The sequence below is a fragment of the Vanessa atalanta genome, chromosome 12 (genome assembly GCF_905147765.1).
Source record: "Vanessa atalanta chromosome 12, ilVanAtal1.2, whole genome shotgun sequence".
Lineage (NCBI taxonomy): Eukaryota > Metazoa > Arthropoda > Insecta > Lepidoptera > Nymphalidae > Vanessa > Vanessa atalanta.
In genome coordinates this window covers 7,951,811-7,972,813 of record NC_061882.1, presented here as the reverse complement: position 1 = coordinate 7,972,813, position 21,003 = coordinate 7,951,811, and the positions used below count along the sequence as shown (strand labels likewise).

Below are 21,003 nucleotides of genomic sequence, written 5' to 3'. Positions count from 1 at the left end.
TAGCTACCAGTGTCAAAATTATAACAATCTGTAGAAATAGATATCCACTAGAAAAAAAAAAAAACTGAGGAAATTCGCATGTTGGCATCGCATATATTTCTTTCTCTTCGAATGTTGTATATTATATGGTCCAACTAAGTATCTTATTTATTAATGTACCAAAAAAACTTAGAAATCTAACCCTTTAAAGTGAATGTGTTGCCGCTTATTGTTGAATTGAATTTTAGGTAAAAAAACTATTCGAAAGCAGGCATGTCTCCAACGTTAGAGAAATTATCAATGTAGATGGTAAACGTATCATCGAAAGAAAAGTTTTACCACAAACTAGGGTAACAAACCCTCCGTACGATGTTACGTTGAAGGTATAAGAAAAAAAAATTTTTTATTGTAAATTGTATTATTAAGATCTGATGCAAGCGACACTAAATCATGAATTTTTACAGTTACTTCAAATTTTGATTAAACTAAATAAGTATTTTTAGAGTAATTGTAGATTCTAGTTTCATAGCAATTTCACTAGCCTCTTGCACTAATAAATTAATGCTTTGCTCTTTCGTTTTCCACTGTTTTCGTATGGCACTGGTGCTGTGGTCCTTGTGTGACTAAAAATATAATTTTTGTGTTGTTTTGTTCTTGACAATTATGTGCATCTGTTTGGCAGCCTAAACTTATAGAAGTAGAAGTCTCCCCAACTTCTTGCAACCCTGAAAAATTCCCGATTTATAGTTTGCTTTTTTCCATTGTATTCATATTTTTGAAGAAAGATATTTCTGGATTTCTACAAACCTGTTTCGATATTTTCTTGTGCTACAGCCTCCACGCGTACCTCCGATGGGTTTGAAATCTTTCGTTTGCGGAGTCGATCATATCGAGCAGCGGCTGCTTGTGATAAAGCCCTTTTTTATAGATTGGTGGAAAAATCGTCGGGATATACGATGGGCTATTTTCAATCGTTGATTTCGCACCGCCAACAAAATGAGCACTGCAGATGCGACTGTTTACGTTCGGCTCCCACGGTTTGTTGCTGCACTACTAAAAGATAAATATGAACTAACGCATAATGAAAAAAAAATATTGAGAAATAAATAAATAAATAATTGTAATATTGAGTAAAATTTACTTACACTCATCTCACAGCTTGTATCCACTTTTTCCTTCGGTCAATTTCATAGCTTTTTCTCGGAAACGAGTAAAATTTTAATTGCCGACTATTTTGTTCTGAGTTGTTGCACCCAACATCACAACAATATCTTTAGGCAGGCATTATTTTCCGATATTTTTATGTATTTTCACAAGTTCAATCCGTATGCACGAGCTCACTCCGAACGACTGTTGTCATCACATGGCCACACGGGCAATGGGCATCTACTAACTTTCCGATTGAGCTGCGAGGGCGGCGCCACATGCGATGCGCACGGGGCCTATTGACAAGTTGACAACTTTTAATGTCGCAATGTCACAGTCATTAAACAATTTTAAAATATCTACATACCTATCTATGGGTGTTGGTATTTCATTAATAACTTTTGTTTAGTTATTACATTTTACTTATTATCATTTGTTGCTAATGTTGTTGTACTTATAATGGTTAAGCAACCGATGTGCAGGAAGTTATATAAAACTTTTTACTATTTATTAATATTATGTTGTCAATAACTAGACAAATCTTTAGATAACACAAATATGGAGTGTAATTGGCTGAAAACTTCTCCAAGGTATAATTATTATTTTTTATTTTCTTGAGTTAGTTATTAAAAATAATGATAATTTAACGATTTTCTAAATTACATTGTTATTTTATAAATACATCTAATTTTACAATTTTTTTAATATATTTTTAGTTTGAGGAAAGGTATTGATTTAATTAATCAGTTGGAAGAGACAAAATTTGAACAGTTTCTTAGAAGAATCGTAGTCAAATTAAAAAATCAAGACACAGAAATTTTCACAGAAGAGGAAAGAAGAAAACTTGAAAAGATATTTAAAGTGAACGATGAACAATTACTCTTAGCAATTAAATCTATACTTTACATTTTTAAAAGAATTCTCAAATTCATCTTCATGCCTGTGAACTTAAAAGCTGATTTGTCGAATATTGGTTTCAATGATGAAAAGGTTAACTTTTTTATTAAGATTTGGTCTTCGGAAACAAAGTTAACGCTAAATGACTTGACATCCACTTCGCTAAATAAATATGAAGATAACCCAGATTTGCAGTGGAAGCTAAATACAGAATTAAGTTCAGAGTATCATAAAAAATGTAAAGTACCTAAAGCCTATCTATCTTTTTTTGGTGAATGTGATGTTACTGAAGTAGAATTAACACATCAAGAATTAAATTCAATTTTTTTACAAGTTGAGTCTATTCAAAATGAACTAGATAATCTTATGTAATAATGTTTATTATTGTCTTAAAAATGTGCCTTCTTTGTTGATTGTTATGATTAAAATATGATTATTTTATATAGAAATATGTTTTTCATTATTGTAAAAATTAGGTTTTATTGTTTGTAATTAAAAAAAAGTGACCCAGATTAGGTTAAATTTTAATGGGTATTTGACACTGGTTTATTTTAAGGTCTAGATATGTTCTAAAAAAAACGACTCCAACAGGTAGTACTTTAAAATTTTGGAATAGTTTACTTACTTAATAATTATATTCAAACTAACAGTAAACTTCAGCACAATATAAGACAATGTTATAGATTTATCTATAAATACAAAAATGGGTAGACAACATCTTCATAACAAATAGTACAATTACATGTATAAATGAAAAAAGTAATTATTTTACTAAATAATTGCTTATTACACTTAACATTCCTTTAATATAAATGCGTATTTTAATTTAATACTTAATACAAAATAAGATTTGTAATTTGATACGACAATTTTCGTTGTTAATTCCTACAAACGTAGTATATAATCAGTAATGCTTTGGGTTATCATAGATATTAGAAATATTAGTTTTGAGACTTGCGCTTTATTTAACACTTCATTGTAATAATTTTACAAACTGCAAACAAACATTTTGGTTTAATTTATTAAATCTGTATGTATCAAAAACTTAAACAGAACAAGTTTATTTTAATTTCGATCAATCTTTATTAAACTTTTCTTTTCATAATTTTGTAAAATGCAAACATTTTGGTAGATTAGATAAAGTTTATAAAATATCATAGACAAATTTATTTAAAGAGTCAAGAGAGTGACGTCATAGACACTAACAAATACGTCAGAGGTTTTGGCAGCCCGTGGGTGAACTATTTTCTTCATTGTTGACCTTTCCTAAATCTTAGGTGTAATTATTTCATCATAAGAAGTATTTTGGCAGTACCATTATTATCTAGCAAATCATTTATTTATCTCGACAATGGACTCGGAAGATGACACAAAGGATGATGTGGATTCTGGTAATGAATCAAGCGGAGACGATGTCGACTTTGTCATGGACGAGACTCACAGTACAAGGGAACGGCAAACGGAACTCGAAGAATATCCATATGAAGTGTTATCAACGGAGGAAATCGTCCAACACATGGTTGATTGCATCAAAGATGTGAACACAGTAGTTGAGGTCAGTATGTTAGTAGTAAACAATGGATAGGTTGAATGAGGTTACTCGAACTTTGGTTTACTTCATTGATTTTAATCATTTGGTTTTCCAAAATATTATATTATGTCAATATAAATTGTTGTTGATGCAAAGAGTATAGAGTTTAAGACTCAAATTTTCGTATTTACAGTGTTAAGTTTCTGATCAATTGGAATTAGTGTTCCAAATTATGTTATTGTTAAAGATTAATTCGAATTAACAAAAAAAGGAAAATGAGTCATACAAAAACAAAACTGTTCTTTTGTTCATTTTAATACAAGTAGAAAGATTTATAGTATAGGCTGTGGAAATTCCATATGCATAGAATACTTATTTAGGCCATCTTATAGCAGTCTTACAAGAGAAATTATCAATTCCATTTAATTGTTATTGTTTTAAAAATACAAATTCCTTAGTAATTTTTAAAATGTATAGAATACAATTTTGATGATTATTTTTTATCAAAATCAGATAAGGTTATTGTATTATTTGTACTGTCAGCAGTTTTGTAGAAAATGTTTGGATGTAAATAAATAAGTTTTGGTTACATTTTATATAAATCTTTCAAAGTTATGTTTTATTAGCTGTTATTATACTGCTATTTTGTAAATGTTATAGTAACATAGTTATTGATAGGATGTAATTATTTAGGTCAAATAGATAAAAATGCATTCACATTCAGATTTTATTTCAAAATAAATTTAATTTATGTCAACAGAAATCATAATTTCAAAATGAGGGCAGAGTTTTGTATAATTTTGATAATTAGTTAGTATTAAAAATCTTCATTAATATAATAATCTGATAGTTTTATAAAACAATGACTAAACTAGGTCAGGTAAAACTGGAAAGTGCTGTGTAAGTTGTTGATGTTTACTTATAAGTGAATGAAAGGAAGTGGTTATTGAAATTTACTATCTAACACATATTATATTAAATGAATACTTTTTTAATATATAAAAAAAAAAGTTTTATTTGTTATACTTTAAAGTCAGAATGAAATGATTTTAGTCAGCCTTTGCATAATTGATCCCAATATATAAATTAGTGAGTCATTATATTAATCTTGTTTAATTCTAGATTCCCGCTACAACAACTCGTATCCTTCTTAATCATTTTAAATGGGACAAGGAGAAGCTAATGGAAAGATTGTATGACGGGGATCAGGACCAGTTGTTTGCTGAGGCTAGAGTTATAAACCCATTTAGGAAACCTGTCATACAAAGACCAAAGGTAAAGATGCACATTTTACTTCATGAAAAGTCATTCAATCTTTATGAAAGACCATTTTAATTTATTAAAAATACATAATTAAAGAGAATTTAATGTCTAGTTAGACAGTGAACTACCTTGGATAATGATAATGACAACTCTATACTTAAATTATTGCAAATAGCTGCAGCTTTGAACTGAATAATTTACTGCTCTATAACTATTTCAGCTACCTAGACGAATATCAACATCAGGAACGGAAGAATGCGAGATATGCTTTTCAATTCTCCCCACATCTGTAAGTCTCAGTTATCAGTTTTGCTTGTGTAAAGTGAATGCTTATTAAACCTGTATGAATATACATTTGCCTAATTACAGATGATGACAGGCCTCGAGTGTGGTCACAGATTTTGCACACAGTGCTGGTGCGAATACTTGACTACTAAAATTATGGAAGAGGGCTTAGTAAGTTCATTTAATATTTTTAAAATCATATAAGAGGTTATTGTAATGATTTAGAAAAAATAGTAGGTATAAGTTTCTCATTAAAAGTAATATTCAGTATTAGAAAACTTCGATTTTAATAAGTGCTTATAAATTAACAGTGTATATATACATATTATATCTTCTTAGAGGGGGAGGAGGCCTGTGTCCAGTAAAGTATTTATTTATGAGCTGTCACTAAAGTATCTACAACTGCTTAAGTTTTGCTTTCTTTGGTTTTGAATTTCAGTTTTCTATTTATAATTTAAATATAATTTAAACTTTTCAAGTGTCAATAACAAATAATTTTATGCATGACCAAACACTAATAGTTAAAAATATTAAAATATTCTATTGCGTGTTTTTTCTATAGGGGCAGACGATAGCGTGCGCGGCGCACGCGTGTGACATCCTCGTGGACGACGCAACCGTCATGCGACTGGTGCGCGACCCGCGCGTCAAACTTAAATATCAACACATCATTACCAATAGTTTTGTGGAGGTAAATACGAATTTTTTTACTAGCTGCTTGTAACTACTTTGCTTGGCTATGTTACAAATTCTGCCGTACATGATTTTTTGCGAAATTTTAACGCCAAACCTTCGTTTATTTAGTGCACGCCACGGAACCTCTCAAAAGAAATAATTTTGGACTGTTTTTACAAGATTTATCATTGATACTCCGTTCCTATTGGTTGTAGCATGATGGTATATAGCCTAATCGATAAATAGGCTATCTGACACTAAAATGATTTTTCAATCGGACCTCCAGTTCTGAGATTTATTTTGCATGTTAATGTAGAAAAAACCACTAAAACTTTCATTATAACTTTGGGTAGTGTACAGCAAGTAGAAATTATTTTTATTATGAGACATGTTTCTAGGGATATGTAATTTATATCAGAATCATTTCTGCTGTACAATTATAGTACAATGTTTTGTAGAAATTAAATTGAATAGTGAAATTGACCTTATTACACAGGCAGGTCCTATCTGTTGAATAAAGACAGTATAAAATGTATTATTATGTATTGTAGTATTGTTCCTGTCATTATTAAATTCTACAGTGGTTGATATTAACTTTGGTTTTTAGCATGTTATTTTACACAAATATTGCTATTGATCGCCTAGTAACTAATTAGACTAGTGAGAAAGTCGCGTCATGCCTTTAATAATCACAAAGAAGCTTTTTCTGAGATTTATTTTATTGAAAATCTAAACGATATCACTAACGACGATTCCACGTGCAGTGCAACAGACTGCTCCGCTGGTGCCCGTCCCCGGACTGCAGCAACGCGATCAAGGTGGAGGCGTACGTGGAGGCCGCGCCCGTCACGTGTCGCTGCGCGCACACCTTCTGCTTCGCGTGCGGGGAGAACTGGCACGACCCCGTGCGCTGCTGCTTGCTGAGGAAGTGGATTAAGGTGACTATCTTCAGACTCCTTTTCAATAATCATAATTTGGGACCTACTCATTTCTGATTCTATTTGAAATAAACTTTCTCCTACCCTTAATATATTTCCGTCCTCTGTCACCGATCGCCCTGTATGGATAGAAAGGGACGGGTGCACTCGAAACGGTTAGTGGTTCGTTGCAATCCCGTGTATACCTCTGGTATGAGTGAGAAGAATATCTGAAATTACCTTACACTTTCTTACTTATAAGTTAAAAATGAGTTTAGTATAAATAAAATAAAATACCTTCGCGAATTACAAGACAGAACTGAGTATTGACAAGAGTTGTGTAAATAGTGTACTCGTAGTACGGTTTACTTGTTATTGTTATAGTTTTACTTGATGGTAGGGTTACATGCAAGCTCATCTGGGTAGGTATCACCCATACATCACATATTTTACCACCAAATAACAATAATTGATTGTATTCCGGATGGAAGGGTGAGTAAGCCAGTGTAACTTCAGGCTCGAGGGACATAATATCTTAGTTTCCCAGGTTGGTAGCTCATCGGCGATGGATGAGGCGGGGAATGGTCAATATTTCTTACGTTGATAATATCTGTGGGTAACGTTGACAACTTACCATCAGTTGGCCTATTTGTCAGTCGGCATGAAAAAAACTATATGGCATGAAACTGTAATCTATTGTGCAGAAATGCGATGACGACTCTGAAACATCTAACTGGATAGCGGCTAACACGAAAGAGTGTCCGAAGTGTAACGTCACGATAGAGAAGGACGGCGGCTGCAATCACATGGTCTGCAAGAACCAGAACTGTAAGGCTGACTTCTGTTGGGTATGTCTCGGACCTTGGGAACCTCACGGCAGCAGCTGGTACAACTGTAACAGGTATTTGTAATAGATTTTCTAATATTTTTAAATCTTATGATACCAGATAGATTGATAAGGTAGACGCAATTTTTTTTTTTGAGACGCTACTTTTGTAAGTAAATACATATAAAATTTAAATACATTATGGTAGCAGTCCGAAGTTACACATGTACACAAAGTCGGTTTTTGTAATTGCAAAGTCGACTTGCTTATTTGCATACTATACGTCTAATTTAAATAAAGACATTTTGTATAGTAAAAAGATATTTTTTATTAATTTGGATGGTGTGTTACAACAACAACAATATAGTGAATACTGTCCAGATACGACGAGGACGAGGCAAAAGCCGCCCGCGACGCGCAGGAGCGCTCGCGCGCAGCGCTGCAGCGCTACCTGTTCTACTGCAACAGATACATGAACCACATGCAGTCGCTGCGCTTCGAGTCCAAGCTCTATGCCTCCATCAAGGAGAAGATGGAGGAGATGCAGCAGCACAACATGAGCTGGATCGAGGTACCTTGTAGTGATACTATAATTTGCCGTAAATAAGAAATGTGTCCCACATTTCTTATAATATGTTAATATTGAGACATGAACATGTTCAAGATGCTTGTATGCGATTAGGTCTGCGTGTTATATATACAAAATTTACTGAATAAAATAAACTCTCGTGTCAACGTTGAATGATTCATTTTTTATATTTCTAAAAATATTTTATGTTCCCAGGTGCAATTTTTAAAAAAAGCTGTAGATATACTCTGTCAGTGCCGGCAAACGTTGATGTACACGTACGTGTTCGCGTACTACTTGCGGAAAAACAACCAGTCGGTGATCTTTGAAGATAACCAGCGCGACCTGGAGTCCGCCACGGAAACACTCTCAGAGTACCTCGAGAGAGACATCACTAGTGAGAACTTGGCTGATATTAAACAAAAAGTGCAAGACAAATACAGGTAATTAAATAATACTCTATTGCATTTTGTACAAATATACAATCCATATATATTTCAGTAGAATTTCAAAAAACATCTAACATTGCAATAGACAAAAACTTACTTTTAAAACAGTTGAGTGTTTAAATTTTTTTACACACTCAAAAAAAAATGATGCAAATGATTTTTTAAAAATATTTATTTAATTAGAATAGCCATTATTACAATTATGCTTAAACGACTGCATAAAAATGAATAATACTATTTTGTATAAACAAGGGCGTTTATTTTTCAGATATTGCGATAGCCGGCGTAAGGTTTTACTCGAACACGTTCACGAAGGCTACGAAAAGGATTGCTGGGACTACACAGAGTAAACCTCTTCCTTCTCTGTCCATCAAACTGTCACATCTATCTAACTCTCGCACCACTCATGACTGCACGCTAACCACTGATAAGCATAGACAATGCCAAAAATTGTGACAACTGTACATATGAGCCGGGAGCTTAAAAAAATATACAATTTTAAATATCCCTTTTGCCTCAAAATTGACAACTGAAATATAAAAAAATAAAACAAAAAAAAGATACGACAAAGTTTATTTTCGTTTCTTGTCATAATTTTTGAATAGTTATTGAGATGAAAAAGAGCAGATCGATAGATTTATAATTTAGAAAATTATTAGTTTCGTTGTATTAGTCGTTGTAAAGAATCTGCTGATTTGTATGGATTTAATTGCGCTAGTAATATTAATAAATCGTTTTTTTTTTTTCACGTCTTTGACAAGGCATTAGCTGTTTTGTGTATTGATTACATTCGTTTATTTTTTCTATTAGTTTTTGCCATTAATAGTAGATGAACGATCTCATTCATATGTCTGATATACAGTTACTGTATATATCATGTGTTTGGTACTTTGGTAATATTAGTAAAAAGTCGTGTAAAATTTTGTGTAATGTTGGCTAGGATCAACTGAGTTTAAATTTCATATGTATTGAGGATATAAACTTATTTTTTGTAAAACATGTACTAAAATAGGAACAGTTGAAACATCTAACCATTGATAGTATAGATTTTTTCAGATTTTGAAATGAATTTTTCCTCTTTGATATGACTTTGGTCAGGCTTAGGACATGTGAAACGAGAAAATTGGAATTTTCGTAACCTGTTCAAAACCTTAATTGTATTCGATTATCTAGTTCCAAAGAGTTGAAGTCGAAATTGTGAAATAGTAAACAATAATTGTATTTTAAACGGAGTTTGGTATTACGTGACATTTGTATGAGAGATACCGTCTATTTAAATTTAATTTAGCCTGTAACAAAGACATCCTTCATTTTACACTATCTTTTAAAATAATATACGGTAAGAAATTGTTAGGTAGCAAATTTTATTCATGCAAGATTCTTATTTTAGTAAATGTTAAGGCTCGGATCTCCCTTTTAGTTTATTTCGGATACAACAATGTGGCTGACCGATTAAAACCTCTTTAAGTACCCAAACTTTAAAATTAAATATTTTAATATAGCATTCAAATATATATTAACCTATGAATATTTATCGCCAGTTTCTAAAATTTTTAATTAGACATTTACTACTGTTCATTCATTGCCCGTCATCAATATCGACCAATGATTTATTCATTTATCGAAGTCGAAATAATTTATCTTGATCAGCGCTTCAGATGCTCAAGGTTAAAATACTAAACATAATAAAACCCATTTAATCACATACAATTTATAAACTATAAAAAACAATCAACTTAAGCTATAACTATTAATCATAGAGACTGCAGAAAAAAATGTATTATGAATGTGTTCATACTGAAGATTAAAATTTGTTTGAAAATAGAATGTCGCACTTTGTGAGACGAATATTTATACGTACAGTTTAAAATGACATGATATTTAGTTAAAATTCTATATGTCAGTTACAATGTTGTAATCGAAATCGTTATATATAATAGCATAGTATTCATAATAATTTTGACTTGCTTACTTTAATTATTATTCATTCTTACGTGGTCTTGTCGAACGATACGATAGGTTTTCATTCGTGAGTTTATTTATGAGATATTTTTAACGTGTGCGACGAGTGTCAAATGGAATATACGTGAAATGTTTTCAAACATCGTATTACATTATTGTTTTTTTAAATTAGTCGAAAAATAAAAATAAATATTGAAATCGTATCATCTAATGATTTCATATTTTGAATATTATTTTCTAGTCGATCTGTAACGGTACGTTGCTTTCTTATAAAATTATATTTTTCACTTGTCATATTCGTTAAAATTATCGTTCGCTTATTTGAGACAATAATTAATGGTTTGGACGCTATTCGCGACATAGCGTCTGTTGTCTAATTAATACATTAATCAATCAGTAAGTAACATCCTTTCCGATGTTTAGTATAATGCAAGCATTGCCCCGTGCTCTTCGAAGATAAATTTAAATGAATAATTTAACTTATAAAATATATAAAAAAATTAAATTATACTTTGAAAAGAGTGAATACACTTCAATGTACCAGAAAAATATTTTTTGGAATTAAAGCCAACTTAATTGTCAACTGAATATACTTTATTATGGTATTTATTTATTATTTTAATTCTGCATGTCATAACACAATTATTTTGTCTTTTTATTAAGATAGTCAACTAAATATAAAATATCTAAATATAATGGTCACAAACATTATCATAATTTTTAAATATTGACCGACGAGATCGAACAGACTAAAAACGTTCGAATATTGCGACAAGCTGTTGCAACTTCAGAGGAGCACACGTTACAATGTTCGCATTGTACTCTGATTTATGTATTCTATTGACCTCATTCACTGTAGTTCTAATGATACGCGAATAGTTTTTTACGACGTTGGCTTCATAAGCTTTTTCTGTTAATAAAAACTAAATTTTTAAATCAAATAGTGGACGATATCATTAATAAATATTTACTATCGGTTAAGAGAAAACGAAAAAATATTTTTACCAAATATCCTATTTTTTTTATTAGAATACTGTTTTTCTACTAAACATTAAGCTAGTTCAAGATATAGTGTGTTTTTTATTCTGTGATCAACTTTTTTTGATGCCTCGAAGGCTTGATATACTTTTAATTGATCGAATAAAATTTCCGTCGTGGAACCAACACGCTGGCATTGTATTATTACTTTGAATGTTTTATAATTGACTAAATAAATTCATTTTTAATTATAAAGCTCGAAAATTTTTAGACAAATTCCAAACGTATTTTTATTAAAAATAGCTCCTATAAAATTTGACGCGTAAACAAATATGGAAGTTTCGAAACGCCGAACTCTGCTTGATTTGTATAATAATTGTAGCACTACATATCTGTCATTGGACTGTGTATTCGTAGTCGGTACGGATTGTGAATTAATCGTTTGCACTGCCAGTAAGCGTGGTAACTTCAAATAACTCGAAGCTTGGTGTGTGTTCACATAGTGAACTCGGTAATAGCGTAGAAGCGTCCTCCCTCACGCCGTCACTTCTGTCGTAATAATTACTTTCACGGTGCGCTCGGAGGACGGTCACACACACATAAATTGTACATATATAGATGCTGTATAAATATTTATATTGATAACGTATTCGCAACTCTTGTGTATTGACGGGCATCTTGTATGTGTGTCTTGGCAAGGACACATTTGTCTTAAATGTAAGACGGAAATAAAAATAGTAACATCGAAGATTGTATTCTTTTCCCTTTATAATTCCTTCTATCCTTATTTTCCCAAAAATGAGTTATATTCATTATTCAAAAAGAAATATACATAATATTATGTAACTATTAAAAAATAAGAGTGTGGTGTTTGATAAAAAATTTGGTATATAGTTATGTTGTATGTAAGTAAAGCCATAAAGTGAAAAACGCCCATTGCTGGGTTAAGGCCTCCTCTTTTTTTGAGGTTAAGGAGTGTAGCTTTTTCCAGCACGATACTCCAAAACGATTTACTGGATACACATGCGTCACAGATTTTTATTCGACATATGATGGTTTCACGATGTTTTCCTTCACCGCCGATTTCGACTTCACAAGATATATAATAAACATTAAATATATATAAAACGCCTACAGTAATTTCATAATATTAACTTTTTATAAAGGAATAACATTTATCAATAAACGTTTCTGTACAGGGATGCGTTGGCGCCTTCTCCCACGAGATCTAGTAAAGCTTAATTAACAATTGGTTCGTACTTTTAAACTAATTATTTGTTTATTTATTACAGAGTATATCTATTCAACATTCGTCTTGTCGCTTATTTTTAAAGTGCTTGCAAACGTTCGATACAAATTAATAATATAATAACATATATTAATTATTAAAAATTAACTTCCAAATACCTCTGCACCGTACTTTACGTAAGTAGAAGTATTGTCTTCTACTTACTATTATTACAGGCACTACGTGTTGTGTTGAAAAATATAGGTTTAATAGAATAGTGCGTTTGTAGCGCAACACATTTATCTAATCCTAATAACAAGGGATTTATTTGTCTCGGTTTATAAAGAAGACACACGAAGGCTCGATTGGATGTGGTTCAAGTTGTATGCGGTACAGCTTTCTCCTGAAAATATACATTTCTCAAAATTCTTCAATATTCTTATATATAAGAGTCTTCCATTACGATACGAAGCCCCCTTTAAATTAAAAGTCTCTGTCATATATATCTGTATGTTGATCGGATTTTAATATTTACTCGTAGATTAAACAAAAACTAATTTTGAAAGTATTTATTTGGTTAAGATCTTAAAAATTGTTTTTATAACATATACCCTTAAATGCCTTTAAAAATGATTAAATACAATCAATTGTAATATTGTTTTTAAAACTATTTTATCTGATTCAATCTTCCATAATAATCATTGATTATGTTACAGGTCCTGGTAATGGTCGCTGTTTTAGTTGATACTAATAAATTAATCGAAAAAATAAATGCTACGTATATGTTTTTATAATTTACATTTAATTTTAGTTAGTGAAACGATAGGTATGTTTATAGAAATGTAAAAAACACGTTTTTGTGATAAATATAAAACAAAATAAAAATAGACAATGATCTTTTATTCGGAATTTTTAATCTATTTGTAATATAATTAAATATTATTAATAAAATTTCAAGTTAATTTATTGGGATTTTTTCAATACGATTATATGTTTATACGAGGTTTATAATCAAAAAGTAACCAAAGTGTTCATTGTCAGTCATACTGGCCAGTTGTAGTGGCCATAGTAAAATTGGGCTACCAAGCTAATCGTTGGGTCGTTTGCGACCTCTTTGTTCGATAATAACGACCTCAGTGGTCGAGTAGTGTATACACCGGTTTTCACAGATATGCCGCTCCGAGGTCCCGAGTTCGATTCCCGGCCGAGTCGATGTAGAAAAAGTTCATTAGTCTTCTATGTTGTCTTGGGTCTGGGTGTTTGTGGTACCGTCGTTACTTCTGATTTTCCATAACACAAGTGCTTTAGCTTCTTACATTGGGATCACAGTAATGTATGTGATGTTGTCCATTATTTATTTATTTGTCTTTTATTTTATATAATATTTCCTGTTATATTCAACTACAGTTATTTTTAAATTTAAGACTCCATGCCTAATATAGAAAAAGTTAGACAGTGATTATACTGCAATTTGATATAAAATAAAATTTTGTACATTTTAAGACGAGGCCAGTGGTTTCATGTTCTAATCTGGTTGTGTTACTCACATTTAACATTTTCATTGGAGCTTCATCTACCAGATAAGTATTCTTATGGTAACAGTTTCCCTTAGGGTCGTAGCTTGCAGTTAGACAGCATATTAATATAATGTCAATAAATGAGATATAAGTACTATACAAAAAAAAACAACTATTCGGGCTCGTAGTTTCAGAGATTAGTTCTTAAGAACGCTTATTCCAATCGCTTATCAATTTGTGGCATTTTTAAGCTTATGACTGCGCATGTATTTATTAATATAGGCAATCTATCATAAAATTTTATTTTACAATCGAATTGGGAACTTTTTGTTTAAGTCTGATAAAATATATTGCCATAAATTATAGCTGAATAAGTTTCTGCATAAAGCGTCATGATAAATTATATTCTCAATTTTACTAATTATATTCTATATTCCTTCAATCGCTTTTACCCGTTACACATGATTCTTATACAGATTGTAAGAGTAACATTATGATTGTGGGAACGGAAAGCTCTCATGTATTAATAGATTATTAATATTTAGATGAATAAATAAATTAAACAATCAATTAAAGCAGTCAAGTTCTATATTTATCGTTTACTTAATTTATTTTGTACAAACTTCAACAATATATATAATAAATATTCAATTAAATCTCTATCATTCAGCAAACTGAACTCACTTTTTGTCATAAGTTTAGTCAAAGAAATAATACAATGATATTGTAACTTATTGTCTAAACTTAATTAAACACAACTTTTTTGTGCCAATATGCCTAATAGTAGATAAAATATTTGGTTTTACCAAAACAATAACTTCATAATCAGAAATCAACATAACGATATAAATTTTTCGAGCGTCACGGAGCGGTTCAAACTGCGACTGAGATTTGAGCCATTCGCCAGATGAACTGTTCAGTCATTTATTTTCATCTAACAAATTATTTCTACTCTACAATAATGTTTTTGACAAAAGGTTAATTCGTAGGTATCTATCTCACGAAAGCGGATATTTATAATAAAGGAACTACTTACAGATATCTAGCGATCATTATTTTGATATATATATGTTGATATAATCTTCTTATGGATTACTATTGTGTTTAGCAACACGTGAAACTGGATAATATCACGTTAATATCACGTTCGAATATAAACTTTTAAATGAAATAATTTTAAATGGATGAACCGTTCCTTGGCGCTATGCTACCGTCAGCTTGAACGAGTAAGGTCGAAACTCGAATGGCAATGTCAACGGTTACCAGTAACTGAAATAACCAAGTCATTTGGGTTTCGCTTGGGCGGCGTGGTGCGTGCGCTCGCGACGGGGAAATTCGCTGGCCCATGCACCGCGCTCTGGTAACTCTTTATAAAAGTATCTACGTATTTATTATCTGTAATCGTAATTATTATTATTGCAAAATAGGTGCAAAACGTTAAGCGTCTCATCTTAGTTTACAAATACACCGACTCTTAAAACTTTGCAACGTTTAGATTGTCTTGCACTTCCAAAAATTTCACATTTTATAAAAACGAATTGAAAAACAACCGACACACAACTATTCAGTGACATGATCCATAATATAAAAGCGAAATCGACCACACTTTAACGTTATTGCTTCAAGCGTATTACGTATCGCTGCGCGACTCGCTGATATCAATAGTAACACGATAAAGTATGTGTTGCGACGTGCGTTTCGGGCTCCTCCCGGCTATAAGCTCTGAATATGTACAGAGAAGTAGAAAATGGACCACTCCCAAAGGTAATATACAAAATTTAATGATTAATAAATTTTCTTGTGCTAGAATAGACAATACTGACGGAGCACAATTTCGACCAATAGAGATGTGTTACTTGGAACTCTCCGACGCTGCGGTCGATTATAGCTCTATCATCTTCACAATTGCGCTACTTCCATTATCTAGAGAGATGTCAATCGAAAAATAAAAATATTTTAATAATATCTACCTTACTCGGTAAGGGACGTTCGATCTCTTAGGTATTTAATAATATCTCTTATTGCTAATTTCATGCTTTTCGAATAGCCCATTCGCTTCGTTCAAGTGGGATTACATATACGGTAATGCACCTACCACGCGATAGAGTTACAATATTGTAGTCGACATTGTTAAAAATGAGGTGCGAGATAGCTTTAAATATAATAGAAGCAGTGCCAGCCTGCTGGCAGCGACAGAGACGGGGGCGGGCGGCGTGAGGCCGCGCGCGGGGAAGACGCGCGACCGCTCCGCCGCCGCAGCTAATGTAATTCAGGGGAAGGAAATTACATTAACTTCGAGAAGGTGCGCATTACGTAAAATGGCTCGATTCCTATGATGCGTACTGAATTAGGACGGAAGTGAACTCTGGTACCAATTTCACGGTTGATTAGCTAAGCTTACACAGACATATTTGCAAAAACTGCCTTAACCTTTTTAATTTCGAGTCGACCGACCTCGATTAAAAGACGATCTTGTTTCAGTATAGTAAGAAGCATTAAAAATTGGAACTATTCAAAATTATTATGGACAACATTGATATGAATGGGCGAAGCCATTGCTTTCTTAAGCGTTTAGGTATTTAATACAATTATACTAGCGTTCAAACGCAGTAGACGAATTTGCAATAAAATAATAGTGTCATACATGTGTCGATGTTGTAATATTAAATTATATGTAATTGAATTGATTAGTTGAGTGCGCCGTCTGTCCGCCGTCAGCAGCGCGCAGCGCGACTTACCGGCGGAGACGACCGAGTGAAGCATTATTACGCAAACGTCACTCCGCGTCGCTCTCCGGCACTAACACATTGTGACTGTTGAATACCATTTTGGGGAAGAAAAATGATATCCCACAGTCGTTTACATTTAGACAATCTTATCTCCGTAGCGATCTGCTTTATGAACATTTACACAGAAAAAGTGTCAATCGTCAAATACAAAAATAAGCATTTAATGTTTTTTCAACTTTATCCGATATCTTATAATACTAGTGACAAATAAACGGCGTGCTCGCTAAAAAGACTTCCTCCAAATGATACACGGTTCCTCTTCGAGAACGGGATTAACGCGTCAAAGTAAATCACTAAAAGATATACTCGGTAAATGCGAACATCGGTCGCAAAACAAATCGTCTCGCAAGCTTCGGCCACACGAATATAAAACACTCCGATGAACGCTCACGTCTCCACACGCGCAAGGCTATCGTCCGCGAGAGGGCGCGGGCGCGCCGACTCGCGTCGCTTCGCTCGCCCGCCGACACTACATATTCGAAACATCTAGCGTAAAAAAGAATTAAGTGCGCTTGGGTGGGCTCAAGAGCTCGGGCAGCGGTGCGGGCAGCGGCAGCGGCGCCTCGTCGACGAGCGCGGGCAGCAGCGCGAGCGCCAGCGCGGGTCAGACGGGCGCGGGCGGCGGCGCGGGTTCGGGCGGGCGCGGCGCCGCCCCCGCTGCCTGCAGCACCACGCGGTGCGCGCCGCCCGCGCCCGCGTCCAGCAGCACGGCCGTGGGGGCGCCTTCCGCCTCCGTACCGCTCGCGCCGCCACCCTCCGCGCCCGACGCGGAGCCGCCACCGGGTGACTGCGCTCTTCGATGCCTCCGCCACGCGTGTTGAATCAACCGCGCGCAGTACTCTTCACGCTGTCTCCATAGAGTCGACGACACGGGCTCGTAGCCCACTTCATCGGGCCTTCCCACATCGACCGGTTCTTCGATGGGGTTGCCCTTTCTCGCAAAGAAGTCCTTCGTGAGCGCATCTAAGATGTCGACACAGAACATCATGTCACCGCGACATATAGGTATGTCCATGGATATAATTTTGTATTTGTTAGGTTTGTGGATTTGTAAAGGCGGCTCGAGAACGTCCAAGAAATCAGATAGTTGATCGTATCTGATGTATTGTGTTCCTTCGGGATCAAAACGCTGCCATATCTCGTAGTACATGTCATAGTCGTCGTCAGTTAGGCCTTCCTGTACGTCTTCGGTTGCCTGAAAATTTATAACACATTACGTATTTTCAGAATCCATTAATTTTATTTGTAATTTTTATAACATCATATGTTCAATTTACCTGAGAATAATTTTCGAGAATAACGGCAATGTACATGTTAATAACGATGAGGAAAGAGATCACTAGGTATGAGAGTAAGTAGGTAATGCCTATCGTCGCAGAGCCACAGTTGCCAGGTGACCCACGTTCGTTGTCCGGCAAATCACACTCTTCCTCGTTTATGATTCCGTCTAATACACCATCCCAACCCGCCGATGTAGACATCTATAAAAATCGTATTGTGCTTGCTGTGACATATATTTCAAAAATATATATAGATACTTTTAAAATGTAACTATCGTAAATCGTACCTGAAATAGTAGAATCATACTTTGCACGAAAGTTTTGAAGTTGTACACATCATCTAGGCCTCCTTTATCTTTAACGTGCATGAAAAATGACATTCCGAATATAGCGAAGATAAACATTACAAGGAACAGCAGCAGACAAATGTTAAAGAGAGCTGGCAGTGACATGGCCAGAGCGAACAGTAATGTTCGAATGCCCTTTGCACCTTTAACAAGTCGAAGTACTCTACCAACTTTTGCCACTCTTACGACTCTGAGTAAAGTAGGTGAAACAAAGTACTTCTCTATGATATCGCTCAACACCAAGCCTGAAGATTAAAAAGTTATTAATGGTTGTATTATTAGATTCCGATGTAATTATAAATGAACAAAATAATACTTACTAAGAATAGAAAACATTACAACGACAAAATCAAATAGATTCCATGGTTCTACAAAGTAATGGTATCGTAGGGCAAAGATCTTGAGTAAGCATTCTGAACTAAATATTACGATGAATATCATGTTAAGGTAGTCCAACACAGCACTAAATGTTTCTGATTGTTGATAGTGATCTAGGGTCATTGTTAACATATTAAGGCCAATAAACAACATAATGATCATGTCAAATTTCTTGTCTGTTACTATCTCAAAAACAATTGCTTGCGGTCGCCACTGAAACAATAAAAGAAATATAGTACATGGTATGTTTATTATGATAATAAAAATTAAAGAGAACAATTAACACGCATACTCACCCTTGGTCTGGGAATTGCTTTAAGGGGCTTTTTCGAACCCATTTTTTTCATGGCATTGTAATACTTTTTCTGATCTTCTGTCATAAACATTTCAAGACTGCCTCCTGCTTTCTTCTTTTGTTCATTAAAATTATCAATAATCACACCAATGAATAGGTTAAGAGTGAAGAAAGAGCCGAAAATAATGAAGAATACGAAATACAAATACATGTATATATTGGTTTCTCGAATGGGCTGTCGACCAACCTGAAATTATTAAGTATTCATATTAAAAACATGCTTTAAACAACGGTAACAGGATCTTGACGATTGAATTTAGAACTAGTTATACCTCTCGTGAATCGATAGCATCATTCATGATTTGAATCCAACCTTTGAAAGTAGCAACTTGAAACAGACATAAATAAGCCTTGCCAACATGGTCAAAATTCATTGGAGAGTTTTCCCAGGTGTAGTTTTCTAAGATACAAGCATTTCTATCAGGGATAATTTCATGGCTTAGAGTTGTATGGTTCATGTCGACGCACTGTAATGAAATAAAATTTGAATTCAAGTACAGCAACATTGTTTAAATCGAAAATTTAATATATTTGTAAATCATAACTCAAAAACCACATTATTCACGAAAGTCATTATGTGTGTAGCAGTACGTCATTACGCTGAAAGCAACTACAATTAATAAAATGATATAAAAATGTTTTAAACTGGCCTTAAAATATTTTCCAGCGAAGAGTTGTACACCCATAATAGCAAAGATAAGCCAGAATATCAGACACACGAGCAGCACGTTGAAGATGGATGGTATCGCTTGCACCAGAGCATTCACTACCACCTAGAATTAAACAGTAGTCATATATTTCACGTAACGTTCTTTAACAATTATATTGATTATTATAAAAAAGAGAAAAAATGCTTTTAAAAGATTAATGGATAACTTGTTGAAATTAATATGTATGTATTAGTATTAATTAATTAATTATTATATTATCTGACTGTGTAGCATTTTTGCCAGTGAACGTCTATTATTTGTAATTATTCAATACAATGTTGCAATTGATGCAATTATTAATTACATACCACTCTTTATTTTGTTACAACAAACTTGCGAAGTCTTTGCGACGAAATGTCGAAAAAAAAACAATTAATCTCATATAACATTTAAGTTTTTAAAAAGGGGTGTCTATATTTGTTTTTTATACATATACGTATTATACCTGAACAATGAAAAAAAAAATCAAATTATTTATAATCACAACAAAACATGCAAAACAAGCATTTATGTGTAACAACAACAAATTACATGCAACTATTAAACAAGAAGCTCTCTTACCAATCGAAATGAAAATAAATCCAATAAATACGGGAATGGAACTAAGATCTATCGCATGCGCGCTGGATATTCTTCAATAATTCTTGCCATTGATGAAAGAAGTTAATCTAAGGTGCATAATCTAAAATACATTCCAAATATCTAAGGACAAATCTCTAAGCTAAAAATACAAAAGTAATCGAAGAGAAAAATATAGACCAAAACATGATAGTGATATACTTTGACGACTTAAAACCGACAGCTTTTAAAGAGGATGTAACGAGTCATGATGATACTAAGCCATTCAAGGGTGCCATCGAAGACTTCAAAAATGATTTAATAATAACCAATATTCGACAAATGCCAATGAGTTGGTTGCGTTT

The 21,003-nt window shown here is 33.3% G+C and overlaps 3 protein-coding genes and 1 long non-coding RNA gene across 6 annotated transcripts in view; 2 read left to right on the top strand and 2 right to left on the bottom strand.

Moving 5' to 3' along the window:
• Positions 1-386: 386 nt before the first annotated feature.
• LOC125067689 lies at positions 387-1,421 on the bottom strand. 2 transcript variants are annotated; one of them, XR_007119738.1, is made up of 3 exons: positions 1,125-1,421; positions 787-1,032; positions 387-704 (listed from the first exon to the last, which is right to left on the bottom strand). It is a non-coding gene; the product is annotated as an uncharacterized LOC125067689 (long non-coding RNA). The 2 variants fall into 2 exon arrangements; XR_007119739.1 differs by having other exon boundaries at positions 787-1,029.
• Positions 1,415-2,465, top strand: LOC125067688 (COMM domain-containing protein 10-like). Its single transcript, XM_047676408.1, has 2 exons — positions 1,415-1,715; positions 1,842-2,465. Exons 1-2 carry the CDS (start codon positions 1,684-1,686, stop codon positions 2,392-2,394), a joined length of 585 nt encoding a protein of 194 aa, XP_047532364.1. The 5' UTR covers positions 1,415-1,683; the 3' UTR covers positions 2,395-2,465.
• Positions 2,466-3,226: 761 nt separating this feature from the next.
• On the top strand, positions 3,227-14,777 carry LOC125067618 (E3 ubiquitin-protein ligase ariadne-1). 2 transcript variants are annotated; one of them, XR_007119737.1, is made up of 11 exons: positions 3,227-3,577; positions 4,676-4,828; positions 5,037-5,105; positions 5,186-5,272; positions 5,664-5,792; positions 6,541-6,714; positions 7,398-7,594; positions 7,901-8,090; positions 8,304-8,530; positions 8,805-10,109; positions 14,767-14,777. XR_007119737.1 is itself a non-coding variant. In XM_047676291.1 (10 exons), the coding sequence occupies exons 1-10, from the start codon at positions 3,374-3,376 to the stop codon at positions 8,884-8,886; spliced, it is 1,512 nt and encodes a 503-aa protein (XP_047532247.1). In that variant the 5' UTR covers positions 3,227-3,373; the 3' UTR covers positions 8,887-12,224. The 2 variants fall into 2 exon arrangements, 1 of the variants encoding a protein (XP_047532247.1); XM_047676291.1 differs by lacking the exon at positions 14,767-14,777 and having other exon boundaries at positions 8,805-12,224.
• Positions 14,778-17,287: 2,510 nt separating this feature from the next.
• Positions 17,288-21,003, bottom strand: part of LOC125067924 (sodium channel protein para) — a 66,208-nt gene continuing 62,492 nt past the window's right edge. Inside the window, 8 exon segments of the mRNA XM_047676821.1 lie at positions 17,288-17,626; positions 17,629-18,205; positions 18,288-18,491; positions 18,578-18,882; positions 18,958-19,228; positions 19,312-19,557; positions 19,643-19,837; positions 20,021-20,143. Of these exon segments, the coding sequence (XP_047532777.1) occupies positions 17,304-17,626; positions 17,629-18,205; positions 18,288-18,491; positions 18,578-18,882; positions 18,958-19,228; positions 19,312-19,557; positions 19,643-19,837; positions 20,021-20,143 (2,244 nt within the window). The 3' untranslated portion in view covers positions 17,288-17,303.